This window comes from Macrotis lagotis, chromosome X (genome assembly GCF_037893015.1).
Source record: "Macrotis lagotis isolate mMagLag1 chromosome X, bilby.v1.9.chrom.fasta, whole genome shotgun sequence".
Lineage (NCBI taxonomy): Eukaryota > Metazoa > Chordata > Mammalia > Peramelemorphia > Peramelidae > Macrotis > Macrotis lagotis.
This window is the reverse complement of record NC_133666.1, coordinates 543,375,798-543,398,353: the sequence shown is the minus strand read 5'-3', so window position 1 is coordinate 543,398,353 and position 22,556 is coordinate 543,375,798. Positions and strand designations below refer to the sequence as shown.

General features: G+C 36.9%; 1 protein-coding gene across 4 annotated transcripts in view; it reads right to left on the bottom strand.

Moving 5' to 3' along the window:
* The window catches only part of LRRC69 (leucine rich repeat containing 69), a 172,147-nt gene extending 150,614 nt beyond the window's left edge, over positions 1-21,533 (bottom strand). For all 4 annotated transcript variants that reach the window (XM_074200064.1, XM_074200061.1, XM_074200063.1 and 1 more), the window contains exons 1-2: positions 21,054-21,533; positions 2,278-2,404 (exon numbers count right to left, since the gene is read on the bottom strand). In XM_074200064.1, the coding sequence (XP_074056165.1) occupies positions 2,278-2,404; positions 21,054-21,233 (307 nt within the window). In that variant the 5' untranslated portion in view covers positions 21,234-21,533. The remainder of the gene's footprint in view (positions 1-2,277; positions 2,405-21,053) is intronic.
* Between the last annotated feature and the right edge of the window lie 1,023 nt (positions 21,534-22,556).

Here is a 22,556-nt window from a genome sequence, read left to right as displayed (position 1 = left end):
CGGGTGAAGCATAGAGATTGGAGGAGAAGGGGAAAATATGAGGGACTTAATGATGATGAACTGCATGTATTCCTGTATAGAAAAATGACACTGATAATACTCATATGAACCTTCTCAGCTAATAGAGAAGGTAGAGGGAGCTTTTATAGTTGAAGCACAGGAGAAAGCTGAATTCGAAGATAAAATATGGTGTAAAAATGGAGTTAATAGAAAAAAAGGGAAATTAATGGGAGAAAGAAAAAGGAGAGGGGTAATAGGCCAAGAGATTTCATATAATAAGACTTTTCTTTATTATAATGAGCTATTGCAATGATATGGAAGGGGGGGAAGGCAAGGGGGAATGAGGGAAACTTTGCTCTCATCAGAGGTGGCTAGGAGAGGAAACAGCATATAACTCAGTGGGATATAGGCATTCAAAGTAAGGAGAAGGGGCGACGGGGAAGGTGGGGATGTGAGTGATGGAGGACAGGATGGACCATGGTGGGAGAGTGTTCAGATATAACACATTTTCTTTTTTACTTATTGCAAGGGGCTGGGATTGGATGGCCTGTCCAGGACCACAGGGCCAGATGGATTCTGGGCCTAAGGGGTGTATGGGGACTCAGGGCTTCTTGGCCCCAGGGCCAGGGATCTGTCTGCTGCGCCACTCAGCTACCCTACAGCAGAGTCAGAGTGAAAGGAGAGAGAAAATATAGTACATGGTAGTGGAGATATACCAAAGGAGGGAGTTGTGATCAGCAATGGCAACGTTGGAAAAATATGGAAGTAACTTTTGCCATGGACTAATCATAAAGAATGTGATCCATGCACAACAGAGTTATTAGCGTTAGAACAAAGACTGAAGCATATTTTTTAATATTATTATTATTATTATTTTTGGGGGGGTGCGGGGCAAATGGGACTGGGTGGCCTGCCTGGGGCCACATAGCAGGGTGATCCTTGGCTGCCTGAGACCGGATCAGGACCCGGGTGCTCCTGGCTCAAGGGCCAATGCTCTGTCTACCACCCAGCCACCCCTACTATTATTACTATTTTATTTTATTTTGGGTCTTTTTTTTCTTTTTTCTTTTTGTTTCTGCAGGGCAGGGGGGGATCGGGTGGCTTGCATGTCACACAACTGGGTGATTGTTGGGTGTATGGGGCTGGATGTGGGCTCTGGTGCTCGTGGTTCCAGGGCTGGTGCTCCATTCATTGCGCCACCTGGCCATACCTACAATTATTACTATTATTTTTTTTAATTTTAATTTTTTTCTCTCCCCTTTATCCCTGAAGCAAGTCTATATTTATGGGGGGGAGGGGGTATCTCATTTACTCTTAAACAAGAATATTTTACTAATGTAAAAATAACATTAATTGTACAAAATGAGAATATTAAATTAAAAAAAAGAATTTTATTTGATAGAACTAAATACCCCCTCATAGACTCTTTTAACCAAAGTATATCCATATGTCAAAAAAATTATGATTCCTTGAAAGCTATTAACAAAAGAAATTTCTGTTCAGTAACCCTCTGATAAACATCAGATGAGACATAAAACAGGGAACAGTATGTCTGTCAAAGATATTCATCACTGTAATCAAAGAAATTCAGATTATAGTCTAAGGCAAAGAGAAATTCTTCATGATAACAAAAGAAAAACAAAGTGGATGAAGAACTTTAATTTAATTTAATACATTTTTATATGAATTTGGATGGAGACCTAGTAATATTTACTAAAATGTCTATCAGTATCTGGGACATCATGATATTGAAAAATAGCAGAAGGTGGTGAAGTCTTATGAACTGAATTTAAGTAAATTAGAAATGATCAAAGTCATCAGGCTTACTCTCTCTTCCTCAATCATTAAAGTCCAGTGGCAGGAAAAAGTCCAGGATAAAGAGGATGATCCTGGCATCTTAAACCTTGCACAGAACCTGCTTCAATTGACTTCATGGTCTTTGGAACAAATTGTTCTCATCTGCCCATTGTATCAGGGGAATTCTTCACATGCTTGGGGTAGACATGCCCCTAACTTAAACTGAAGATTAGAGACTATGTAATGGAAATTTATTATTTGCTTGATATTGTTAGAAACAGGCATTCAGAAACACTCGGTACGGCAACAAAGGAATCCCAAAAAATAAAGATAAAATATTTACAACCAAATGTCTAAACATTTGAATGAAAAGATGAAAATTGAAAAAAACATTTTTCAAGTACATGCTTTTGGTACTATTCTTAAATTTTAATGATTAAACTAAATGTATTTTTAAAAAAGTTTTTGATACTGACTTACCAAGTGATCTAGGTGAAAATGACTTTATCATATTTTTAAATAAATAGAGGACTTCCAGATTTTTAAGGTACATCAGCTCTTCCGGAACTTCTTCTAGTTTATTGTTTGCCAAATTTAGTTTTGTCAACTACAAACAGGTAGAAATTTAATGTACTCATATAGTATCTATCTTAGAATAAGAAAATAAGTAGACATATATTAACATATTAAAATATCTGACAACTTCCATTTTTACCCTCTCTTAGGATTCTGAATTCTATGTGGGAAAAAAATAACTATAAATTATCATTTCATATACTTTTCAAATTTTCTTTTTAGATAAATTCATTTGAATTTTATTTCCAAAACCTTCATGCCAATTTGAATTGTATTAAATTTTTAAATTGAGAATTAACCTTCATTAAGATAAAATAATAAGTCAATTAATTTCAAGTACATTTGAAAATATACATTGATTGCTCCCAAGCTTCTTGTGAAATAAAGAACTACAAATACAATGCCAATAGAACTTCAAGCAAAAGACTTAATTTGGGGGCAGCTAGGTGGCACAGTGGATAAAGCACCCTCCCTGGAGTCAGGAGTACCTGGGTTCAAATCTGGTCTCAGACGCTTAATAATTACCTAGCTGTGTGGCCTTGGGCAAGCCACTTAACCCCATTTGCCTTGCCAAAATATAAAAAAATAAATAAATAAAAAAGACTTAATTTATTGGAATTAGGAAAATAAACCAGTATCATTGAGATCTCCTAAGAAGAGTGCACTGAAGTAAACTTTTGTGGATATTTGTGTACCTTAATAGGGAAATGTTTCTATTTCAGTCCTTGGGTAAAACAATTCAACTGAACAGAAAATTTTTGAATGCCTATGCACAAGCCATTCTGCTAACCTAGAAGAGAGATACAAATATGAATACAAGAGTTTCTGTAATCAAGGAACTTGGAGTCTGACAAAAATAAAGCTTATAGACACAGTACCCCAATGGGGAAAATAAAAATAAATTCAATATACATCATGAATTAAATGAGAATTACTTCCCTATATAAAATAAATGCCCAGGAGTTAATAAATAATAATATCTGTTATACTCACCTGGGAGTTTGAGACTTAAAATCACTAACATATTAAGGTAGAATGCAGTAGTGCTAAGTGGGCAGTTCTTTTTTCACCTAAGCTCCCCACTGTCCAAAAAACTCTCTCCAGGTACATGTCCTCCAGCAAGCCAAGACAGGATTTGACTTCCTTTCCCTAAGCAGGAAAAGTCACCTCTAATCAGAAGACTCAGTATCTCTTACCTCTTGAATTCTCAGGGCTGCTTCCAAAACTAGAAACATCCATCTCAGGATTACTGTTCTGAAATCTATGCTTGGGAAAGAAAGAAAACAGAAACACTGCACAGTTCTAAATTCCAGGTCATGGCTTGTCTCAGCCCATGTAGGTACTTTAGCTGCCATAGTGTACCATTACTCCCAGAATAAAGAAGTGCACCAACCCTCTCTCCAACAACACCTCCTTTCAGAGATAGGTTTCAATAGCCTTGGTATGATCTATAGATGGGAAGAGAAGGGACACATAAGGGTGTTTCCCTTTTAAAGTTCCATCAAGTCTATAGCTCTTCTGGCTCATTGACAATAAGGGAATTATTTTGCCAATCCCAAGTACCCAAGTGCTTGATTAGTGAGCAACATTTCCTTGGAAATGGTTAAGGCAAAGGTTATTCCCTCCACCCATGAGGATATATATACAACCCAATGCTAGTTCAAGAATAACTCTAAGATATGTAAATTAAGAAGAGAGAACAGTAACTTGGGAGTAAAAGGTTTAAAAATATCATGGAGAAAGTGTGACATTTGATCTTGAATTTGAAGGCAGTGAAACAATTAGGGAGATTGTAAAGAAATTTATTTGAGGATAGAAATAAAAAAGAATGTTTTAGGAGGAGCACACAATCATACTTAGCTGGAAGCAAAGGGTAGTATAGTAAGAGATATATAGTTGAAAAGTTGGGTTGAATTCAAATTAGAAAGGGTTTTATAGGTCTGGTTAAAGAAATCTGAAACTTTCAGCAGGTGCCGTAAGCTATTAAAAAATTTTTGTACAAAGGAATGAAGTAATTATGCTTACTTGTACTTCAGGAAAATGAGAGAATTCATTTATTATGCATTCATTGATAAAAAAAAATCAAATAAACAAACATTTAAGTACTTATTCTGGGCCAGTTATTGTGTTTATCATTATAGTATTAACCAAAAAATATAGTTCCTACCCACAAGAAGTTTAGATCCTAATAGAGAAAGACAATACATATAATGGAGTAGATTATAGTCAGTAAATAATGTATAGAATGAATTGGAAAGGAAACTAGAAGCAAGATTAAGTAGATATTGTAGCAATCAGGTGAAAAATAATAATCCTGAAGTAGGAGATAAAAGTAAAAATGGAAAGAGGGGATGTGTATGAGAGACATGCCAAGATACCAAGATAGAAAAGAAAGAACTTAAGTATTGAGGTGATATGTGGTATAAGAGTTAAGGAAGATTCATTCAGGGTCTTGAGATTGGATGACTGGGAAGGTGGTACTACCAACCAAGATGAATTTTAAGTTTCTACTATGTACAGGCGCTGAGGATAAAATGACAAAAAAGTAGAATAGCTCCTGTCCTCAAGAAGCTTACATTTTATTAGAGGAAACAACATGCCAAGTCTTGAGAATTTTGCCTCCAAATCTATCACATTCATCCCTTTCCATTCACAGGATCTCTACCCTAAGTTACTGAGGCTCCCCATTCTTCAGTTCATTCAGATTGATATTCCTAAATCTGGCTGTAAGATTGATATTCCTCAAGCAAAATTTTAAATATAAGGTAGCATGGTGAAGTCGATAGAGCCTGGATCTAGAGTCAGGAAAATCTGAATTTGAATTCAGTCTTCAGATTCTAAAACTAGCTGTGTGATATTGGACACATTTCTGAAAGTACTTTGAAAACCTTAATAAGCTACATAAATATTACCTATTAGCATTAATAATCTTCCTAATTAAGAAACTTGCCTCTGGACAAAATATAAATACCTCTCTTTGAATTTAAACCCTTGAGGCAGCTAGATGGCAGTGGATAGAGGACCAGCCCTGGAGTCAGGAGGACCTGCGTTGAAATCTAGCCTCAGACACTTACTAATTACCTAGCTGTGACCTTGGGCAAGTCATTTAATCCTATTGCCTCAAATAAATTTAAAAAAAAATTTTTTAAAAAGAAATAAATTTAAACCCTTTCACAATGTGGCTCCAGCTTATCTTTTTTGGTTGATTACACATCACTCCACCTCATACCTCATATGGTCTATGGAGGGGAATAGGCATTTATACAGCCCCTGCTTTGTGCCAGCTCTTGTGTTACTGCTTTTTTTAAACAAATATCTCAAATGAGATAATTTAGCACAACATACAAATATTAGTTATTATTGCATCTCTTTAGATCCTCCCAAAAACCCTATGATGTAATTGTTGTTATAATCCTCATTTGACAGTTGAGGAAACTGAGGCAGACAAGGCTTACCTAGAGTCACATACCTAATAAGTATCTGAGACTGAATTTCAGTTCAGGTCTTCCAGACTAGCTGCCTCTGAGGGCTTTCATTTTTTTTTTCTTATAGGTAGTCTCTGTCCCAGAATAAATGCTTAAGAAATGCTTGTTGAATTGAATTTCTGAAGTCAAATTACTATTCTGTATTTTTACTAATTTCATTCCTGTAAATATTTGAGGGTAGGAGGCTGTCAGTGAATTTATTTGGATGAAAAAAAATATAACAAAACAGTTACTGCATGGTGCATAGAAAAGAGAACCGAATTTGGGAATCAAATCCTGCCTCTGCCACTTACTATATGACCCTAGACAAATGAACCACTCATGACAAAGGAGGGGTTTCAGGTCACTCATCTAGAAAATAATAAAAGGATTAGGTTGGATTACCTTTAAAGTCCCTTTTAGCTCTAAATATCATTGTTAAGGCAATTTGGGATTAAAATTAAAAATGCCATTCACCCTGATTTTAATTAATAACATATAAAATGGATTAAAACTCATAAAAATAAGAGACAAATTTTTACATAGAGGCAACAATTTCTTTCCCCAACACACTACTGGTGAAGGTTACAAGCTTGTCTTCCAAGGATTTCCATGAATCTGAACAAAGTACAGTAATTACTACCATCCTGGAGATCTTATTCCTTTTGTAAAGACCAAGTTTAAAAAAAAATTATACATTGTCATTCTCCAGGAAGAATGATAATCCAGGGTCTGTGATTCTTCTGATCCTCTCTTCATAGTGGGAGGCATCTTTCTTCCCCTTTTCTAAATGTAGTGATAAATGCATGGCTGTTACCCAGTGATGGTGGTCCAGTGAAATCATGAGTCACACTAGATCTGCAAAACTGAATGTGTTTGAAGATTAAAATGTTTTAAATTAAGAGAGGCAAGTAAATGATTTCACCATCTGATCAGTGTGCCCATGGGAATCATTTGGGCAGCTAATTGTGACAGATACTGGAACTGTGATTTCATCTGGACAAGGAACTTCTGGGAGAAGAGATTCCCTCCCCCCAATGAATGTCAGCACCTTCTCTTCAAGTCATAAATTTAGAGAATTGCCTATTGGAGACAACAAGCAAACTATATACAAGCTATATACAGCATATGTAGGAAATAATTAAAGAAGAAACTAGAATTAAGAGGGATTGTGAATGGCTTTCTGTACATGATGGGATTTTAGTTGGGACCTAAGAGAATCCAGGGAGATAAGTCAGTAAGTGGAACTGAGGAGGGGAGAGAAAATGTCTAGAACCAAGAAATGAAGTACTTTGCTCCTAGAACAACAGGAAGCTAATGTCACTAGGTCAAAGAGTAGATCTTAGGGATTAAGTTATAAGCAGACTGGAAAGATAGGAAAGAACCTCTCAAGGTCTTTGAACACCAAACAGAAGATTTTTTAAAATTTGACTTTGAAGGGTATAGGGAGCCACTGGAGTTCATGGTGGGGTCAGGAAGGTGATAACATGCTCACTCCTGTCCTTTAGGAAAATCACTTAGGTGGCTGAAGAGTGACTAAAGGAAACAAATGAACCTAAAATTAATTATAAATAAATGTAATCCTCAAATCAGAGATATCTGCAGAAGGAGAGGCCACTTTCTGAGGATGATGCTCAGGCTTTATTCAAATTATGACTTATTGACAGTAGTGAAAGAATATTTAAACTCACAAAATATTAGAATTGGTAGATGCCTCAGAGTCCATCACATATGGCTTAAACCTAGGAATCCCTTCAGCAACATTTCTGGCAAAAGGTGAGCCAGACTCTTATACTTTTAGTCAACTCTGTTAGGAAGTTTTCCCTACTGTTCTTATTTATGTTTTCTAGAGGCAAACAGAATATATCTAATCTCTCTTCCATATGTCAGACTCTCTATGAAGACAATAACCAAGTGTCTCAAATATCTCTATCCTTTTGAGATGCTCTAAAGAACACTGGACCTTTCCATCCTTACGATAGCAGAATTCTACAATTTATTTTTTGTTCCCACTAACAAGTGAGCTCACTCTTATTTTTCCACTTATTGTTCCCAGTGCTTAGAACAATACTTTGTATATTAAGTGCTTTTTTGTTGTTCAGTCTCTTTCAATCATGTTTGACTCTTCATGATTCCATTTGAGGTTTTTGTGGCAAAGAGGTTTGCCATTTCCTTCTTCAGCTTACTTTACATATGAGGAAACTGAGGCAAACAGGATTAAATGACTTGCCTTGGGTTATACAGCTACTGTCTGAGGACAAATTTGAACTCATGAAGATGACTCCACACCTAACACTAGCCACTGTCACATAGTTGCTCTCATAATAAGTGCTTAATAAATATTTTTTAAAAATTCCATTCTCGGGGTGGCTAGGTGGCGCAGTGGATAAAGCACCGGCCCTGGAGTCAGGAGTACCTGGGTTCAAATCCGGTCTCAGACACTTAATAATTACCTAGCTGCGTGGCTTTGGGCGAGTCACTTAACCCCATTTGCCTTGCAAAAAAAAATCCATTCACTTGCTTGTATCTTTTTAGAATTCCCACAATAAAAGGGAAGAGATAGAAGTGGGGGAGAGAGAGAGAGAGAGAGAGAGAGAGAGAGAGAGAGAGAGAGAGAGAGAGAGAGAGTTATTTAACTTCTAAGTCTCCCTTCCTAACTAACTAGAGTAGAGAACAGGATGACAATGGCCTCCTCACTGCTCTCTCTAGATCCAGTCTCTCCCCTCACTCCAGTCTCTCCATAGCTATCAAGTGAAAGTCCTAAAGTATAGGTGTGGCCCTAACAGCCCCTTACTCAAGAAGCTTCAGTGTAGTTTCCAGATGCCTCTAGAGTAAAATATGAATGCCACTAGAATAAAAACATGAATTCCTCTGGTATTTAAAGCTCTTTGCAATCTTGCTTCAAATCCAATCCAGGTGGATTTTAGTCAATAAATAGTTACTAAACATGTGCTAGGCATGTGCAAATAATTGAGAATACAAAAAGTGTCAAAAGATAGTCCCTGTTGTCAAGAATCTCAGAGTCAATATGCAAAAAGCAAATATGTTTAAGTTATATACAGGAAAAATAGGGAAGAAATAAGAAAGGGAAGACAGAATTAAGAGGGGTTGGGAAAGGCTTACTGTAATGATGAGACCGTAGTTGTGCCTTAAAGGAAACTAGGGAAGCAAGGAGATGGAGATGAGGAGAGAACACATTCCAAGCAATGGGAGACGGAAAAAAAAATGTCCAGAACTGAGAGATGGAGTGTCTTATTCGCACAACAGAAAAGAGGTTAATATAATTTTTTTTTAGGTTTTTGCAAGGCAAATAGGGTTAAGTGGCTCGCCCAAGGCCACGCAGCTAGATAATTATTAAGTGTCTGAGACCGGATTTGAACCCAGGTACTCCTGACTCCAAGGCCGGTGCCTTATCTACTATGCCACCTAGCCACCCCAGGTTAATATCATTTTACACTCTTCAGCTACTCATCAGCTCACCATTTTCCATACGTGAGATTTCATTTCCCAATTATTTCTCACTTTTCCCTTATGTAGAATGTTCTCCCTCATCTCTGCTTCTCAAATACCTATTACCAAGTACCAGCTCATAAAACACCTTCTACAAGAGGTATATCTGGATTCTCCCAGCTCTTTGAGGAAAGGGATTACTTTAATTTTTGTCTTTGTATTCACAGCATGTAGGTTATGTTTCTAGAACACAGCAGGTGGTTAGTATAAATGCTTGATAAATTATCAAATTGAATTAAATCCATAATTAAAAATAGCATTACTATTTAATATGTCTCTGGCTCTATTCCTTTCTGAGGTTTCTATAACATGTCACAGAAGCCTCCTAACCTTGAAAGATCATTCTGCTCTGATTGATCCATTCAAGAGTGCCATCCTGAACGTGGCTAGCTGATTGTTAAATTTTCAGTGTGAACATTTATACTTCCAAAATTGGTAAATACTAAAAATCATGGCTTAATTATTTTATTAATAGATTAGACTAGGTCAAGGGTCAGCAAACAGCAGCTCTGAGTTAAAAATGGGTTTTGCATTTTAAAATATAATAAAACTTTATTTTAAAATGTAAATACCATTCATAATTCAAGAGCTATACAAAAACAAACAATCCAAGGGTGAGATTTGGCCACTGTACTATTGCTTGTAGACTCTTGAACTAGACTTAATAAGGCATTGGTTTTTGTATTTTATTTTTGAGAAGACCATAACATCAGGGGGGGGGTAATATTAGTTTTAAGTGAAGTGGTGCTGTGCTAAGTCACCAACCTCCCTTTCTCCTCCGGAGTCATCTGGGTCCAGTGGTCAGATACGAATCAGGATGACTGGAGATGGTCCTGGATGTGAGGCAATCAGGGTTAAGTTCACACAGCTAGAAAGTGACAAGTGTCTGAGGTTGGATTCCAACTCCCATCCTTTTTAACTACCCTAAGAAGGTGATGGAGAAAATCCTAATAATGCAAATTAAACTTATTTTTGAGTGATGGCTATTAAACATATACCAGGACACCCCTGGCTTGGTTCCTCCTAGAATCGCCATTTTAAGGAAAATACACAGGTGAGTTATGTCTTTATTATTCTCCTTGCTCCCTTCCTAACACTTTAGACTTTCTCCTGCACCTTCTCTTTTCCCCATTCCTATCCTGGGCTTTTAACTTCTTTTTATGTATTGTCTTCCCTCTTTAGAATACAAACACATTGAGACCAATGACTGGATTTCTTTTTTGCTTGTATTTGTATTCCCAGCACTTAGCATAGTTTTGGCACATAAAGTTTTAAAAATATATGTTTACTTGATTTCACCTTATGTAAATTGGTTCTCTCTATTGGTAGTAAAGAGAGGGTTATTATGGAAAGAGAAAATATCCAAATTCTTGCAAATTCTTTCCTAAGAGAAACTGGACAGAGGTAAAGCAAACAGAAAAATGCTTTTGAAAATGTCCCCCAAATTGATTCAAAGCATATAGTGTGTACATTTTGTTTTCAGACACATGGTTGTTATATATATATATATATATATATATATATATATATATATATATATATAGATAGATATGTACACATATATATACACATATATATACACATATATATATATATGTGTACATATATATATATATATATATATATTTATCTGCATAACCCTGTTCTAAGTGAATGAGTTGTCACTAACTTATCATATGGAGGTGTCATTATTTGACTTGAAAGGATTACCTATAAATCCAGGGTTTACATGTTGTGGAATGTGACCCCAATCCCAAAGTCCATCGGTATAGGATTTTCTCATTGGTGGAGATCAATGTCCTGTACCTGCATGAAGGGCAGGGAAGGTTGTTGAGAATAGATCTCTTCAAGGTTTGGGACTTGCTTCAAGCTTCTTGGGGAGCTCTGTCTTCTACCAGTTTTGAGTTGCTTTAGATGCTTCTGACTTCCAACTTCAAGACAGATGAAAGATGCCAAACCCTCTTTAGGTTGCTGAAGTAAAAAAAACACTCTGGAAAAAAAACTAGTGTGAGAGGAGCTGCCTATCTCCATTCTATTCTATTGTATTCCTATCACCAGCCTGCTACTTTGGGTTCTTACTAAAGCCCTCTCAGTTGAATTGAGTTTGTCAATCCCAATGGGAGAGCTTCTTCACTCTGTATGAGCAGATGAGAATTGTTTGTTATAGCAACTATAAAGGTAACTGAAGGAGATACTGTGGGGCACTTAGAACTTGGTGAGACATTGAAGAGACCAAGGTCATCCTGAGTCATCATCAGTAGTCTTGACTTTTGTCTTGCCACAGGACTCTAATAACTGGAGGAGAGAGTAAGGCCAACAATTTTTCACAGCTTTGACTCTCTTAAATCCAATTTATAGGTAGATCAAAAGATATTACCCATACTATTTTACTATTTTTACCTACCTTAAAATCCTATGGTGACATGCAAGTGAAGGAGCAGCAGGAACAGCTATACAGGGAGCTATGGTCACAAAAAGATGGTCTAGGCCACAAGCTTATCTACAGTGGCAGTGGGATTTGGCAGCCCCCTGAGTGTCTGAGCAAATTTTTGCAAGGATCATACTGCTTACCTCCTTATATATGAGAAAGGCGTTAGAAAGGATACCCTAAAAAAATTGTATACTTTGCCCAACTCTGGTCTGCTTATCAGAACAGATGAGGATTCCACCTTCAGGTCAACATACACAAAAAAGTTCAAAATCTTTTGCAAAGATGATTCCACTCACAATTGGAACATGGAATGTGTGCATGTTTATGAACAACATGAAATCCAGTAGAACAGAAATACAACAGTTCTAGCTGCAACAGAACTCATAGGCATTGCATCCAAATAGCAACTCTGAGTGAAATAAGGCTAGTAAATTGGGCCAGCTTAGCAAAATTGGAGCTGGATACATATTTTTCTGAAGTGGCCATAGTGACAGGAAGCACTTATGAAGCTAGCATAGGTTTTTCAAAACAAAACTAATCTTGTCAATGCCTACAAAAAGGATTGAATGACTATGCTTCCACCATAATGATCCTTATTGAGGTCAAATTGGGCTCAAATTTATGAAGACCTGAAGACCCTTATCATTAATGTGCCAAAAGACAATAAACATATTTCTTGGTGACTTTAATGACAGAGAAAGCACATAATATCAGACATGGCAAAAAGTTCTTGAGAGGAATCGAGTCAGAATTAGCAACAGCAATGGTCACTTAATAAAAACTTGTTCATTTCATGACCTTCTTATCACCAACACTGTCTTCCATTGACTTAAATACAATAAAACTTGGTGGATGTACTCTCACAACAAACACTGTCATTTAAAAGACTATGTCTGTAAGGAAAAAGGACAAAAAGGATATGAGAGTGATGAAGGTGATATGTGGCACAGAGTGCTGGACCAATCATAGACTAACCCTTTCCAAGCTAAATATTCACACTCATCAAAACCAGCAGCCCCCGAGTCAAGAGACTACCAGAAGACTTAATGTCAATAAATTAGAACACTTTAAGTGAGAATAGCTCAGTTGCTAACTTGGAGGGAAAACTGAGCTAACACATAGTTGGCAACAGTGGAATAGAAAAGGAGTGGGCAGCTTCAGATGAAATTTAACTTTAATCTGATAGTAAAAATTCAAAGCATTTTTACGATGCCTTAAAGATATTTATGGGTCAAAGACATATGGTACATTTCATTTTCTCAGTACTAATGCAGCCACATTGATTAGTGATATGGACATCATGGAAAGATGAACCAAACACTTCAATAGTATTTTCAACAGACCATCAACAATGAATGGTGAAGTCATTGACTGTATACTTCAGGTTGGAGTCAATCCATCTCTAGATGAACTTCCAACTGAAAAAGAGGTTTTCAATGCCATTAGGCTCCTCTCCTGTAGCAAAGTGCCTGTTGCTGATTCTATTCCAGCTGAGATTTACAAGGTGGGGAATCCATTGCTCATACAACAAAGCTGACTTTAAAAATTTCTGAGTTATATGGCAAGAACTTATTCCCCTAGGAGTACAAAGATGAAGGTCTACAGAGCCATTGTTCTGACCTCATTGCTATATGCTTGTGAAATCTGGACAGTCTACCCAGCGCCATGTAAAGAAACTAAATTGCTTCCATTTAAATTATCTTAGGAAGATTCTGAAGATCACCTGGCAAGAGAAGATACTAGACACTGAGGTCCTTTCCTCTAGTAAAACTATCCAGAGAGAGTGCAACTACAATGGGCTGGTCATGTTGTTAGAATGCCAGATGTACTCTTGCCAAAAAGACTATATTCTGTGGAGAACTCACATAGGGCAAGTGCTCACCGGCAGGGTCAGAAGAAGCAATACCAAGATACCCTGAAGGTCTCACTGAAGAACTTTAGAATTGATTATATAGCATGGGAGTCACTATCACGGTATAGTCCAGCATGGTATACCCTCATCAGAGGGGGTGCTGCACTCTGTGAGGAAGGCAGAATTGAAGCAACTCAAAGGAAATGTAATATAACAAGTTTAGAGTACCCACCTCAGGTGTTCACATGGACTATTTGTGCCCAACCTGTGGTAGAGCATTCTGGGCTCATATTGGTCTGATCAGCCACAGTTAGACACACTGTAATTTGTCTCAAATTTAGTGGATATCATTTGGTCTTCTTCAATAAAGAAGGTCAAGAACCAGCCAACAAGGATGCCTCCATTGTCCAGTTCTATAAAGTAAAGGGAAATAGGTTGTCCTCTAACAATCACAGGGTAAGGGATGCGGGAGAGATCTCTCTTAGTGATGGCTGGTAAGATTCTTGCCAGAGTTGTTCTTAATCAGTTAATCCTTCACCAGGAAGATGGTCATCTATCCAAGAGCCAATGTAGTTTCAGAAAGGGTCAAGGAAGAGTGATATAGTATTTGTTGCCCAGAAACTCCAGGAGAAATTCCAGGAGAGGATCAGAGAGGCCTTTGATACTGTCAATCATGAGGGCTTGTGGAAAATTATGGCAAGATTTGGCTGCCCAAAGAATTTCATAATTATTGTATACCAATTTCATAGTGGCATGCTTGCCCAGGTTCTGAGTAAAGAAATGTGCTCTCGTGCTTTCTCTAGTCATCAAAGGAGATGTTCAAAGAATGAAAGGGAGACCTTAGGAAAAAATGGAAGAGATTTAAGGGTGAGAAGACTGGAAAGGTTGGAAAGAGTCCAATTATGAGTGATGTTGGTGAGGATTAAAAGGACTATGAGTACCAAACTTAATGTAAAAAAGAATATATGCCTAAAAATAAAGACATTCTAGATTTAAGAGGGGAAATTGGAGTCCAAACATGAGAAAAGAAATCAAAGAAACTTCTAGCCATTTCCAATGGTAAGCCACTCCTCTATCTTTACCAAGAAAATCCCAAATAGGGGTCACAAAGACTCAGATGTTACTAAACTACAACAAGGTTCAGTTATCCTGGGGAAGAAATAATCATAGAAGTACTATAATCTTTGAGAGATCATGAAAAATTAGAAAAGTACTAGGAGACAATAGATTGGCAAAGAATTGTCACAATTTTTATTTTAAGGGGAAAGATGGATTCCAGAACTATAGACTTTCTTGTTTGGGATTCTGGTTTTTGTCATAGAGCTAAGTTATCTCTTCCAGTCTTGTGACTGAATGTCATCTGGAGGGGGGAAAGGAAGGAAACATGCATTTAGGAGATGTTACAATCCCCATTTTACAGATGAGAAAATTGAGACAAAGAGAGGTTAAGTAACTTGCCCAGAGTCACAGAGCTACTGAGTATCACAGGCCAGATTTAATCTCAGGCTCCCAGACTCAGGACTCAGAAAGTGATCTTGCTGAGGAAAGGAGAATGACCTGGAGATTAGCAGTCAGCAGAATCTTGATTAAGTGATAAATATGAAATGAAGAAACAAACCTGAAAGGATGAGAAGTTACTGAATGGTGATGGTGGTGATGGAAGGAGAGAGTTTGGGAGTAGCAACAGAGACAAAGGATTATTTCAAGCCTCTATCACAGCCACCATAAGTGTGGGATATGAAAGTGAAACCAGTGCAGGAAAAGTTAGCTAGAGAAACTGTACCATCAGAAGGGAGTTAGGTCTCAGTGACAGAAAATAGGAGTAGGAAGGGAAAAGACTTAAGATGAAAGAAAGCTTGTTCCTGATGGAGCAGGCCTTCCAGAGAGCACAAAAGGTAGAGGGGATAGTTAAAAAATGACAATCTGAGAGGTTGCAGGGGAAGAAGCATGTTTAGAGCAAATGAAATAACTAATCAAGCAGAGCAAGGCAGGGGAGAGAAGAGGGTTTGAACAAAGGACATTGCAACTCCTTGGTCACTTAAATATAAAAACCCAATGAATAAGAAGTTGAGATACTTCTCAGTCTTGGCATAGCCTGCTGACCAGGGTGATAGAACCTGTCCTAGTTCTCTGGAATCAATCCTTCATGAATATTTATTGTTAAGTAAACCTCAGTTTAGTCTCTGGTATATAGTTGGCAAGGATCACATTTCAAGCCTTCACTGAAGCTGAACCACCAGACCAGCCTGGGACCAGAATTTTTTGCATCATTGGCAGGATTGGATCAGAATGGTCTTGGGGTTAAAGGATGGGAGGATTAATACTGAGGGAAAGGATCTCTAGAGGACGGGATGCCCTGACATTAGAGCCTTGTACCCTGAGGTCGCTGTGTTTCTAGCTGCATATCATGAGTTGTAGGATCATAAGAGACTATATATCATGAGATCTAAATCACAAGATCATTAGAGACTGTATTTAAAACTGCAATGGACTTCAGATCAGTTGAGCCCAATCCCCTCATTTTACAGATTAGAAAACTGAGGCTCAAGGAGAGTAATTTATCCTAGGTCACACAAGGATTAAGTGACAGATTTGGGATTTGAATCCAGATCTTCTGAATTCAGATCTATTGTTTTTTCTATTGTGTTTCTTTTCTCACTGGGGATGCCACCGGACTATTAATTTAGAAAGACAGCTGTGGTTGCATATTCAGCAACTAGAGATAGATGTCAATGTGCTCTAGGTTTTTAAGGACCAGCCCCCAAAGATGATAAATGCTTTAAAAATGTCATTTGTCATATTTACATAACTTCTTGTTTGGGAGTGATTATGATCTATAGGACCACCAATATGTCTAGGCCCACCCTGAAGACAACTGATTTTGAAATTGTTTCAGAATAGGGCTGAATGAATCTTGCCATATGGACAGAGGCAGGCTAGGGGGAGGTGAGGAGGGGGTGCATTTTGAAATGAGAAAACTTGAACCTCCTTAGGACCCCAAATAATTTTCCAGAATTTGGGATAAGGATATAGGTACCAAATACACCTCAATTGCTTTGCTGATGACAGGGGGAAGAGCTTGTCATTTTAAAAGGAGAAATACTTCCTACTCTTGCTCCAGATGTTTGGCATGAAATTCTCTGAGGGTAGGTGAAGGATAGGTGAAGGGTCCTAAATGAGCAGGACCTTGGATACCTTCTCTTTGTGTTTGTTGAGTTGTTTCAGTCCAGTCCAGCTCTTCATGATCCTATTCAAGCTTTTCTTGGCAATGGTATTAGTGCAGTTTGCCATTTCCATCTCCAGTTCATTTTATCGATGAGAAAACTGAGGCAAACAGTGACTAATCCAGAGTCATACAGCTAGTAAGCATCTGAGACTGGATTTGATTCTTTTCCCCCATATACTGGGCCCAGCACTTTAACCATTGATTCACCTAGTTGCCTCTGCCCTCTTTCTTACCCCTAACAAAATTGGAGAGTGACAACCCTTTACCAGTAGAGCACTCAAATCATCTTCATGTCATTTCCTCAGGCTCCAGTTTGTGCTTCAGATCTTGAGCTCTATCTCCAAGCAGGACACCCTGGACTTCTGAATGGTATGAGTTCTCCATATCTAGGCTCACCACACTATTCTGCAACCATATTCATGCCCTGCCTCCAAGCTAGGATCCTGATTGAGTTCTACTTAATTAGTCTTGACTCCACACAACTCTCCTGACACTTTCCTATTCATTCATGTATATGAGTAAAACGTGATTCCTAAATTGTTGCTCCTGTTTTAGTGGTAGTCATTTTATGGAAGCAAATCCTGAGGCAGACAGAGATTAAGTAATTTGCCCAGCGTCAATAAGCTAGTAAGTGTCGGAGGATACATTTGAACTAAGATCTTGACTCCAGATCCAGTGCTTAATGGATTGTACCACTAGTTGCCTATAAGAATGGGTCATCATCTAGATGAATTATCTAATGACAGGGCTCAACTTAATCCACAATCTGGATTTCCAACAATTAATAAATATACTATGACAGAACATACTCAAAAGCTACAAATATTTTATAATTAGATTATTTCCTGTTTTCACAAGGAAAAGAGGATTGGGGAATGAAATCATATTGACTACTTAAAGTAGGTAGAGAGATCACCATTGTGTTGACTGAAGGTGAAAGCCATCGTTTTTGGTTTTAAAAGAAAGGAAATGGGAAAGGAATTAGAGGTAAGAGGAACTAGAATATGAGCTTATAAATTCAGGAATGAAGCTCAAATATTATCCCCCTCCCTGAGAATGCAATCATCTCATTATCTCTTTCCATAGTGAGGAACAAGTGACTCACAAGTTAACTGACTGGAAAGCTAATATATACAAAGTGATTAAGAAGCTGAGCAACTGGCCTATTTACAAAAAGCCCTAGAGAATGGAGAGGGCCCTATCAAGACTATCATTGCAACCTCTTGCCTATAGAAGAATTAGTTGGTTACATATTTCTAATACTTAAATGGAGAAAATTGCTAGGTAACTAATCTTGTAAATGAAGAAAAGAGGCTATTCACAAACTGTACAAAGACTTTCTGAGTGAGAAATGAGTGTTGAAAGTAAGGAAACCAGTGAAGGAAATTGTATTATTGCAGGGCAGGAGAACTGAACCTAAAAGCAACTCCTTTCCTATCCAAAACTGCTACAGATTCAACTCCCAGATCATGAACATATTGATAGTCAATCTGATATGGATGCCAGCCTAAATATAAATAAAGAAGTTGATAATGTTCCTTATGGTCAGCCCATACCAACTATTAGCTCAAGATGAGGAGAAAAAAACTAGACCTATTATATCATTATGAATTAATTATGATATTATAGATAAATTTGAAGATAGAATTACACTTTCTATAGAAAGGAAATAATTAGATATGTACTTTTTAAGTAATTGCATATAAAATTGCATGTTTATAGCTGTATTATGGAGTTACTGTATGTTTGAGTATACTTATTTATTTTGATATGTTAATTTCACTATATTTTGTGCTTCTTTCATGCTATAGCAATATTAATTTTTGTGCACATACTAATGCTTATAGTTACGCTGTATTTTATGTATAGGCTTTTTGATAGTTGTTTTAACTAGTTAATTTTGCTTTGTTAGTTACATACACTTCTACGTTTTGATTGATATATGAATATGCATGGGCTTTCAATATGTATATGTAATTATAGCCTATATATGGTTAGGAATGTCATCAGTGTAGTATCCTTCTAGGTATGCACCATATGGTGCCATATCTATTATATGTACTGTTCAGGTTGGATAACTGGAATGCCAGGAAAGTCACTCATGTCTTAAACCACTGGGGTTTATATTTATGCTGTATATTTACAGATTTTGAGTTTACTCCAGCTGTGATTTAAAAGGGACCACAAAGAGGTTTAAGGAGAGGAATGTTACCCTACTAACCTCAAAACCCATTTGTAAAACAATGTCTTCAAGATGGAGATTGGTAACTCATTGTCCTCCACTTGTGTGAAGGGCAGAATTACTGAGAGTTTGAGGGATAAGGATTATTCTATTCTGGCTTCTTAATTTCAAGAGAGAAGGGGTACCATATCAAACTCTCTTTAAGTCCATAGAGGAAGAAAGACTCCTGAGAAGTAGAGGAGTCAGCACTTCGATCAAATTCCTAGCTTATTACACTAGAGATTTTAGTGAATTTCCCTTTGGGTGAGATCAGAGAATTGGTTGAGTTCTTAGTTGAGGTGAATTATCTCACTCCCAATTGAAGAACTCTTTCACTCTATATTGTTTGACATTAAATTTTCACATATATACTTTCTCTGATTTCACTTTTTCTAAATACTTGGATAATGGGTTTATTTGCTATTTTTTATATGTGTTTATTATGGGACTGGCATTTGGTGGAGATCAAGGCTTAGCTACATAGCTTGGGGTTGTCTTTGCCTGTTATAGGATAGTGATCAAAAGTATAGTTTAAACCTAAAAATTACTTCTCATAAACTAAAGATATTTAAGCATTTGCAGTGCTTAGAGGAAAATATAATCACTGTATACCAGCACTGTTTTTCACATGATTTCTGAAGATGTTTCTCTTTTTTCAAAAAAATTACTTTGCTATAGAGAATCTTCATGATTTATCCCATATAATCTCTCTCTCTTCCTTTTTCTTCTGGTATAATTTTCTTTCTCATCTATTTATTTATTTATTTATTATTTTTTGTAAAGGGTAATCATCCCATCAAAGTTATGCTAAATGGTGCAGTGGATAGAGTACTGGACCTGAAGTCAAGAGGACCTGACTTCAAATCTGGTCTCAGACACTTGACACTTACTAGTTGTATGATCTTGGGCAAGTCACTTAACCCTGATTGCCTTGCATCCAGGACCATCTCTAGTTGTCTTAATCCATATCTAGTCACTGGATCCAGATGGCTCCAAAGGAGAAAGTGAGGCAGGTGACATAGCTCAAATCCAATTCACGTGCATGTCATGGCATCACTCCCCCCCCCCCCGATGTTATGGTTTTCTTTGATTATGAAGGGCAAACAACAATTAATCAGACCAATATCAAAACAGGTATATACAGTATAGGAAAAAATTTTAGATAATTATGGTCAATCAAGAAATATTTATAATGGAATTACATCATTAATGAATTACTAAGGAATAAAATTACTATAGAAAAAATTAAATGAAATTAATGAAATGAAAACCAAAAAACTACAATTCAAAACTGTATTGCATATCCTTCTGGTGCTTAAAGTATTCTTTAGTTAATATCTCTGTATTCTTTATGCCAACCATAAGATTTTAGCAGTTGGAGCATCCATAGGAGTAAAAGGTTTAGAATAAATTTCTGATATCCATTTATGCCAATTGATCCTCTTTATGAAGACTCTGTTTAAAATATTAACTTTCTTTTAAATAATATATCAAAAGAAACGTATATTCCTTCTTTCAATCTCTCCACTAAAACTTTATTTCAAGGATTGGCCTTTTGTAGAAAGTAGGGGAAACAAATAAGCAAACCCAACTCATCCCTATTAAGTTTCTTTTCCTTCCAGATGGAAAGAATCTAGGATACTCCCCAGGGAAAGAGGCATCCCAGGAATACACCTACATACTTCCAGATGTAGGCCTTCAAGGGAGATAACCAGATCTGAGACTTGTAGGCCCTTTCCAGATGCTGGCCTAGGACACATCTTCTCCTTCAAAATATCAATCAAGAAACAGAAATAGAGCTGAAAGATCCTAATTCTTCACCAGAATTCAGTTCCAATAAGAGAAAACAGTCTCCTCCCCACCTCCCTCTATATACATCTATAGGGATCTAAGTAGTAGGTATAAATCTTCATACTTATTGTCCTTCCTCTTTTTTCCCTCTATTCTGCAACCCAGAAATACATTCTTCACCTCACCTTAGTCAAGTAGGAAAATTCTGGGCACAGTTTGGAGATCTGATTGGACATGAGGTCCAAATGCTTGAGGTAAATCAGATTCTGTATTATAGGGGGCACAGTCATAATGTCCTTCCCACGGATGGTAACAGTTGTGGTGTTTTTACCCCTCATAGCCCCATAAAACAGTCTCTCACTCATGGTTTAAAAAGATAACAATGAAAGAATGGAAATGGAGCCAGAAATCAAAGTTCAGACATGGATATTGGAAGTTCTGGATCAAAAAGTGGTGTTGTCATGGAAATGATTATACTGAAACTGTCAACACTCTGAAGGAAGGAAGTGGTTAATTCCATAGGGAGGAAGGGAATAGAAGGAAGAAATAATCTGAGGCCCTTGACATAGAAACTCCTCAAAAATACATCTTTAATTGAAGCTTTAATGAATAAAGTTAGGTGGGAGGAGTAACTGACACAGAACTCCAACCCAGCACACCTGAAAAATGGGATGCTTGAAGAAAGAACTTTTTGCCCATTTGTATCCTCAGCACATAGCACATTGCCTGGCACAAAGTGTGCGTAATAAAAGTTTATTGATAGATTAATTGAATATTCTTGATTAACAGGGTTAAAAGATATATCATATTTAAATTAATAAATTTGAGAGAATTATAATACAATAAGACAGAATTTCTGAAACTATGTTCCAGGCTGGATAGATACTTTCAATTGATAGAACATTAGAGTTTACAGATTTTTTTTATTACAATGAGTCGATCAATCCATTTTTCCCTTTTGTAATATTTCTCTAATAATCTTCAATATGATTACTTATTGACAATTTTTTCCAAAACATCCAGTCTTTTATTTGAACTTACAAGTTGAACATAGATTACTGTGTCAACCTCATAACTCACAATTTAAAAAAATCTTAGACTTGGCAGATAAAATAAAAGAAACAATTCCTATTATTGGTTGTTGGTAGTCACAAGTTACAGTTTTTCCTATTCATTGGTAAACTATTACATCCAGTCCTGAAATACTACCAAATCTCCTCTATGAGCATACAGAGTAATGTGGAAGGAATACCACTAACCATCCACAACTGGAAAATTATAGAACCAAAGAATTGAAGAAAAAAATTAAAATGTCTATGACATAACTAGAGTAAAAGATATGATAGGCAATTTTAGTTGTAAGACTAGAGGTCAGCAGACAGGTTAAGGTGGGGTAAGTAGATGTGAAAATCATCTGCATAGAGATAGACAGAGATACCTTTATGTCTCACAAACAGGGGCTGCCATAGGGCAATTGATGGGACTTAACCTAAATAAAGCAGCTAGGTGGTACAGTGAATAATGGAGTCAGAAAGACTCATTCTCCTGAGTTCAAATCTGGCTTCTGACACTTACTAGTTGTATGATCCTGGGCAAATCATCTAACCCTGTTTTCTGGAGAAGGAAATGGTAAACCATTATAGTATCTTAGTCAAGAAAACCCCCAATGGGGTCACAAAACCAGACAT